The sequence below is a fragment of the Bidens hawaiensis genome, unplaced genomic scaffold, assembly GCF_021521415.1.
Source record: "Bidens hawaiensis isolate Kalapana, Puna unplaced genomic scaffold, B.hawaiensis_p1.1 tig00045956_1, whole genome shotgun sequence".
In the NCBI taxonomy this organism is placed as follows: domain Eukaryota; kingdom Viridiplantae; phylum Streptophyta; class Magnoliopsida; order Asterales; family Asteraceae; genus Bidens; species Bidens hawaiensis.
Genome location: NW_027498175.1, coordinates 10,801 through 18,631, shown reverse-complemented (window position 1 = coordinate 18,631; position 7,831 = coordinate 10,801). Strand labels below are relative to the sequence as shown.

General features: G+C 33.3%; 1 protein-coding gene across 1 annotated transcript; it reads left to right on the top strand.

Annotated features, from left to right (window-relative positions):
* The first annotated feature begins 1,974 nt into the window (after nt 1-1,974).
* LOC143596021 (very-long-chain aldehyde decarbonylase CER3-like) lies at nt 1,975-7,479 on the top strand. Its single transcript, XM_077074901.1, has 11 exons — nt 1,975-2,227; nt 2,360-2,583; nt 2,780-3,015; nt 3,998-4,217; nt 4,445-4,572; nt 4,746-5,002; nt 5,100-5,207; nt 6,028-6,234; nt 6,650-6,760; nt 6,871-7,044; nt 7,168-7,479. The coding sequence occupies exons 1-11, from the start codon at nt 2,093-2,095 to the stop codon at nt 7,321-7,323; spliced, it is 1,956 nt and encodes a 651-aa protein (XP_076931016.1). The 5' UTR covers nt 1,975-2,092; the 3' UTR covers nt 7,324-7,479.
* The last annotated feature ends 352 nt before the right edge of the window (nt 7,480-7,831 follow it).

Sequence of the window (7,831 nt, the reverse complement as noted above, 5' to 3'; positions counted from 1 at the left end):
TTCAAAGTATGAGTCAGAGTTCGCTTCAACATGTTTTGTTTTAACCTTTTTCACTCCAGCATCAATTTGTTTAGTATTTTTATCAACACTCTTTCGTTTAACATCATTCTTTTTATCCCCTGGCTTCTTAGCTTTAGCTGAATCACGCATACAAGGCTTAATAAACGCCTAAGACTACATTCAAATTAAATGCATACATCAAGATGGAATAATCATCCCAAACGCTTATAAAACCCTTATAAACATATCTAGAATTAATTGCATACATCAAGATTATATAATCATCCCAAACACTTATAAAACGCTTACAAACATATCCAGTGTTAATTGCATATATCAAGATGATATAATCATGCCAAACGCTTATAAAACGCTCACAAACACATCCAGAATTAATTGGATACAAGCAGATTATACAATTATAATAAAACGCTTTGTAAACGCTTAAGACTATATCCATATTACCACAATCATAAAACGCTTGAACTATGCTTAAGCCCAAAATTAAAAAAATATAGAATGATACATATCAATACAAACGCTTACAAAATCAACGGTTACATTTTTACAAAGATTAAACCCTAAAACGATTACAGGAATCATAAAAACCACCCGATTTGTGAGTATTCTAAGGTCTATCTTGGTTTTCTTTTGATCTTCTTTCCTTTCTCAAAGCAAATGATTTAGGGTTCTTCGATTTCTCCATCTTCATTCTTCGTCTAGTGTGGTTTAGTTGATTTTTAGGGTAGTTTGGAGTGATTTTAGGGATGTTTACGGGGTATTATTGACGATCTTACCCTTTTAAAAGAATTTAGGCGTGCGTTTTGAAATTTTTGATCGAACGCTTGAAGTTCTCGCGTACCTATAGCGTACAGTAACCGCCCTCTATACACACACACACACACACACACACATATATAGGCAAAAGATCCAATACAATAACACCTTAACGTACAATAGGTACGCGAATCCCTTTTTTTCACGAATCGATCCATGAAATCACATCTCAACATCTCGGAATCGTTAATACATATCCAATTAATTATTGGTTCACCGAAAAAAACAGTTTTGTATCGTTAATCGATCAATTTTATACTTTTTTCACGAAAACCGTTTTTAAGCGTTTTAGGTTTTTTGCTGAGCGTTTTAGGTTTTGGTTGAGCGTTTTAGTTTTTTTTTTGTCTTTGTTTTTTGTCTGTGAGCTTCTCGCGTGCCTATCATACGTTAAGGCATTATTATACATTATCTCAACCATATATACATATATATATATATATCACACATAATAATATAATAATAATATTTTCAACAAACAAGCCGACATAAAAAGTAGTTGCCCAGCCCAATTTCGCCTATTTTGTCGCCCCCAATCGCCAGCCCACTATACATGGCCTAAAGAGGGGTTTTAACCCTCAATAGTTATAATAGAGAAAAACAACTTACTATCACACAATATTCATATAAGACATATTATGTATTATTGATTAGTGGTTTGGATATTTTGAATTTTGGCACTTGTTCGTAAGTTATGGGTCATATAAGACAATTAATGTCCAATATTGTGTCACAATACTTTATTGCTCGATTACTTTACTTTAAGTAACATCTTTTTAAAGGGTAAAAATTATCTTTTATAACCGTCAATAATTGTCGCTCAAATTTAGTATATATTATTTAATAATGCATATTTAATTCACTGCGTTATTTAATGTATAACTAGCGATGAGATCGGTACCGGTATCTCATACAAATTTCAGGAAATACGGGTATCATACCGAATCTACTCACCCCTACTAATAACTGTTATTATTTAAATAATAATAATACCCAAATATAATCGGTGTTTAAGACAGGTTAAGTAAGACGTCAGATTAGATTTAACTCTTACGAACCAGCCACGAAACGATGACCACCCACTTTATATATAATAATAATAATACATGTGTATGTACGTATTTGTGAATGGACTATATAGTCCTCCTTTGTGCTCCAAAGTATCCATCATCAACAACAAGCTCTTGAAGCCTTAAAGAAACAAAAGTCAAGAAAACGAAACTGATTTTACAGAATTGGCTGTCTTTCCTTCAAGAAAATGCTTACCCAGAAACAAGATTTGCTTCAAGAAACTGAGAGAGATTTTGTAGCTGGTGATAGAGATTCTTCTTCATCAGGAACAATGGGATCTCCATTGTTTGGTTGGCCATGGCAGAATCTTGGCAGTTTCAAGGTATGATGTATTTCTTGATTTTTATTTTTTTTTCTTTTTTGTTTTTCCAATTGGGTTTCTCTGGATTTCCACTTTTTGTTGAAAATATTTATAAATTCGTGGCCTAATACTTAAAATTGTTGGTTGAAACAGTACTTCTTGTTTGGGCCACTTCTTGTTGATTTCATTTATTCTAAAGTCTATGAAAAGAGGCAAAGTGAGTATACCTGGTGTATGCATGTTATAATCCTGTCTTCATTAAGGGGACTTGTGCACCAGTTATGGAATTCTTTTAATAACATGCTTTTTATTAATCGAAATCGTCAATTATCTCAACAAGGCATTGATTTCCATCAAATCGACAACGAATGGCATTGGTAATTCATCTATCCTAATCTTCGTATTTAATGCATTTGAGGTGTTTGAACATGCACTTAATGATGGGATTACATGATTAGTTACCTAATTAATTAACATAACATCTTTATTTAACGCTATGATAATACGCTTTATTTTATTCATTATTATGCGGTTTTGATGAAGTTGTACATGCCTTCTTTACTTTGATCACAGGGACAATTTCATCATACTTCAAGCATATGTAGCTTCAATAATATTCCTATTGATGAATCCTTCAATGACCAATCTTCCTATTTGGAAAACAAGTGGGATTGTATCTTGTATACTTTTCCATATTGGGCTTTCAGAACCTCTATATTATTGGCTTCATAGATTGTTACATTCATCATATTTCTTCCAACAATATCATTGGCTACATCATAGCTCCAGAGTGAACCATCCATATACAGGTAAATGATCATTAAATTTATGTATTGATGTGGTTGGTCTATTTTGGTGAATACATATCTTCAATGCAATCTATATCTAGATCTAAAGTGAAATTTGAATTTCACCCCTTTTACCCAATAATTTATCTAAACTTCTTACTTATACTAATAAACAAATATATTATATTATTTTTAACACAAATTTAAAAAAAAAAAAGAAAAAAGAAAAAAAAACACTAGCCGGAAGCTAGCAAAAACCACAAGGAAACAACCAACAAAACCACAAGGCAGACGGAAAAAACGTCAAAAACCTTTAAAAATCCAACAGGAAACACCAGGAAAACCGACCAAAAGGAAAACTGATCGAGAAACCTAAACGCTAATAGGAAAAATCTCAGACTCCTTTGTGTTGCCACACAAAGTAGGACAATCTTGGGAATCCTTAATTATCCCTTCCTCCCTTAACACAATCATCCCAAGAATGAAACAAACTTCGGCTGTCACGGGAATTACCCTCGTTTAGATCAAGAATAATTTGAAAGAAGAATCCGCTACGTCAGGGCTAGAAGGGGGATTGTTTGACACCAAGCACAAGATTTCATCGTCAATTCGTGGACGTTTCCTTGATTGTGGCCCAGATGCAACGTTTAACTGTTTAATAAATTTTTCATAATCAGTTGCTTTTAATATATTAATAACCTGCTATATATCGTTGTTGAATATATAAAAATATAAATAAACTTCTAAAAATAATTATACCTTTTTTTTTAAATGAGTTCGTTTGATAAATTAATAGGCACAGAAGTAAGTAACGTCACTACCAAACAAAAGTATGTTTCAAGCCACGTGCTACTTTGGTCATCAAGTTATCCTAATACTAAAAAAACGACATCCAACCTAAATAATTATATAGATCCGACAAAACTCTAGTTACAGTTAGTGCATTTATTATATATCCTAATTTAACTATTTGTTTCTTAAACCTCTTTACCGTTTTGTGCAGCTGGGCATGCAACATTTTTGGAGCATTTGTTACTTTGTGTCATTGTAGGAGTGCCGGTCATCGGGACTACTTTGATCGGACATGGTTCGATCATCATGTTTTATGGTTATATATTAGGCTTCGACTTCCTTAGATGTATGGGGCATAGTAACGTCGAAGTTGTTCCTCCTTGTGATTTTGATGCCCTGCCCATACTCAAATATGTTATTTATACGCCAACGTAAGTTTTGTTATGTAATTAAGACTAAATGCATACAAGAATAACTAGCTTTAGTGTGATAGCATAACTATGAAAAACATATGGTTTTCACATGTCACTGATACTGGAAACCGGGCCACGTCAAGTTATATAATAAGGAATATTAAAAGTTAACTTCTTATCCATTTAGCGAGTATATTTATCAAAACGAAATAAATAGTATTAACTCATATGTTTTTATCTTTAAGGTACCATTTTATACACCATAAAGGCATGAAGACCAATTTCTGCTTATTTATGCCTCTTTTTGATGTTTTGGGAAAGACCATGAACACGATTTCTTGGGACCTTCATAGAGAAATACATTCGAACGAAGGTATATTTATTAAGCGTTTGATTTTTGTTAGCAGGTTCGAAACCTACTTCCTCTAGTTTATGTCTTTACCCCCTTGAAGGCTCAAAAGTTTTTTGATGATTTATATGCTAAACTCAATGATATACATAAAGTTGATTGCGTTTGCCTAACACATGTTCCTATTGTATTTGCAGGCAAGAAAGCTAGAGCACCTGATTTTGTGTTTTTAGCACATGGAGTAGACATCATCTCATCAATGCATGTTCCATTTGTGTTTAGATCTTTAAGCTCATTGCCATTTTCAGCAAACCTTATCTTGCTCCCAATGTGGCCTGTTGCTTTCTTGGTGGTGTTGATCATGTGGGCTATTTCCAAGCCTTTCTTGCTCACTTTCTGCCATCTTAGAGGAAAATTGCTTCAAAGTTGGATTGTGCCAAGATTTGGTTTCATGGTACGTACCTAATTAGCTTAAATTTCGATCTCTTCATTTTTTCAACAACTAAAATTTTATATTAAGTATTTCTAATTGTTGGTTGTGTTAAATACAGTACTTTTTACCATTTGCGCAAGACGGCATAAATAAGAAAATTGAAGAAGCAATACTAATGGCAGATAGGATCGGGGTCAAGGTCCTCAGTCTTGCTGCCTTGAACAAGGTTCGTGTGGTTGTCTATAGTTTAGAACATTTAGATACCTTCCTGTAAACGTTTTATTTATTATAAAAAAGAAACAAGAAGCATATTTCATAATGTTTCTCTAGGCATAAAATGTTCTAGAATGTCAAAACTCTAAATTGAGTATAAGTTTGACCTTTAAGGTGTGGCATAATGGTAAGCGCTTGAAGGCTACTTAATAAGCACAAGCTGCAAATTGATTAGTAGGGTATATATAAGTGGGGTAAACTTATAAGTTTACCCGTACATGTTCTTATGGTAAACAAAAGGTGTATGAATGAGTTATAAATAGGGTTGTAATCAAGCAAAATGAGGGCCGGCTCGAACTTAAACGAGTTGGCTTGAGCTCGGCTCGTTCATTTAGCGAGCTGAAAAATCAAGGTTGAGCTCGCCTCGTTTTAAGCGTGGAGCCAAACTCAAGTTCGTTAGTTTTTTTTTTCATTTATATTTTATAAATTTGATATATAAAAGACAAAAATATAATTTTTAACATCATTTTATATATAATTAATAAACTAGAGAGTTTATAACATTTTATTTTTTGTTTTTGTTCTTTTTTATAACGTTTTAAAGATTGAGTGACCTAATATATTCATTAGATTTTTTTTTCTTCTTATTTTGGTATGCTATTATTACTATATTAAAATGCAGGGTTTAATCTAAACGAACCGATCCAAGATCAAGCCACGAGCCGAGCCAACCCTGGCTCGAGCTCAGCTCGTTTAGAAATTGAACCAATCCGAGCCGCAGACTTTTTAAACAACCCTAGTTGCTAAATTTGCTTTGAATCTTGATATTACAGAATGAAGCTTTGAACGGCGGCGGGAAACTTTTTGTCAAAAAACATCCGGATCTTAAGGTTCGCGTAGTCCATGGAAACACGTTGACTGCAGCCGTGATTATTAATGAGATTCCTCAAGATGTTAAAGAGGTGTTCTTAACCGGAGCTACGTCTAAACTAGGAAGAGCCATTGCCCTTTACTTAGCTCGTCGTCAAGTTAGAGTCTTGGTATGGTTTTTCTTTTTATTTATAAAAAAACAAATATTTTGTTGTTTCATATATCAGCTTCACGCAAAAGTTTTTACTCAATTTTACTTGTTTAAAAAAAATAAAATAATAAAAATGGGCCAATGAACCAAGCCCAAAATTGTGTAACCTGCTTAATTGTCTTTAAATGTTCTGTTTTGGTAAAATATAAATTTTTATTGTTCGATTATGTTCAAAATATAAAATATCAAATGGATCAAATTAAATATTAAGTTAAATGATAAACTATATGAAGCTAAACCAGGACTTGGGTTCGATACTAAAACCATATTCGATACTAAAACCCTAAATACTATAGGTTTCAATAAAAGAAAATGGGTCAAGCGTGTCAAAAGTTGCCCATTTGTTTTTATAACGCACATAATACTTCATGTAGATGCTTACTCAGTCAACCGAAAGATTTAAGAGTATTCAGAAAGAAGCTTCACCCGAGAACCAAAACCTTTTGATTCAAGTGACAAAGTTTCAAGCTGCTAAACACTGCAAGGTTAGATTTTGTTTGTTTACTTATCTATGTTGGTAGTCTAGTAATGAGCAAAAATGTAATTTTACAACGATGCTTCTTATGTTATTATAAATTTTGTTTAATCTAATTAGACATGGATTCTGGGAAAATGGACCACACCAAGAGAACAAACATGGGCCCCACCCGGAACACATTTCCATCAGTTTGTGGTTCCACCTGTGTTCGAGTTAAGAAGAGATTGCACCTACAGTAAGCTTGCAGCCATGAAGCTTCCTGATGATGTCCAAGGCCTAGGCTCGTGTGAGGTAAGTGAAATGACAAAAACACCCATGCGGGCTAGTAACAAAGTTAGAAATTAAACTTGAATTGAAATTTATTGGATTTTTATAAATATGACTTATGCTTTTTAATGCACATTGTTTGAATAGTACACTATGGAAAGAGGTGTGGTGCATGCTTGTCACGCTGGTGGGATAGTTCATCTGCTTGAAGGTTGGACACACAATGAAGTTGGTGCGATCAATGTAGACCAGCTTGATGTGGTTTGGGAAACGGCTCTAAGACATGGGTTCAAGCCGGTTTGAAGTTGTTTCACTAGGAAACTGCCCATTTGTATCATATATATATATGACTTTACATGATCAAGTGTAAACTTGTAAAGTTTTTTAAAAAATGTAACTTAAAACGGATTTAAGTTGCAATATATCCAATACAATAACGTACGTTATAAGTTAATATAATATCTTTTATAGACATTAGTTTCAAGCTTCATAGATGCTTTAAGATATTTGCGTATAATGAAATAGGTGCAGAGAAGTTATGAGAGAGTGAGATTAAAAGGAAAGTTTTGCAGAGTGGGTTAACACACAACTACCGAGGTATGAGTGGCGGTTCAACCTATTTGCGTATAAAGAAATTCAATCTCCAAATTTTGTTAAAATTAATATTATCAATTTAATATCAAACAACTATATTTATCCAGTTCTGTATTATTGAGTTTGTTGATGCTTTACAAGCTAGCCTCTCCCTATCTTATGGACTTGTTTATGGATTACATTGCTGGACAAGGATGACCCTAAAATAATATCTCTA

Bases quoted from the DNA above. Each gene is read 5' to 3' on its own strand.
- LOC143596021 (XM_077074901.1), top strand. From the start codon at position 2,093: ATGCTTACCCAGAAACAAGATTTGCTTCAAGAAACTGAGAGAGATTTT. The intron at 2,228-2,359 runs GTATGATGTATT...TGGTTGAAACAG, and splicing joins AGAATCTTGGCAGTTTCAAG to TACTTCTTGTTTGGGCCACT. The intron at 6,761-6,870 runs GTTAGATTTTGT...TAATCTAATTAG, and splicing joins AAGCTGCTAAACACTGCAAG to ACATGGATTCTGGGAAAATG.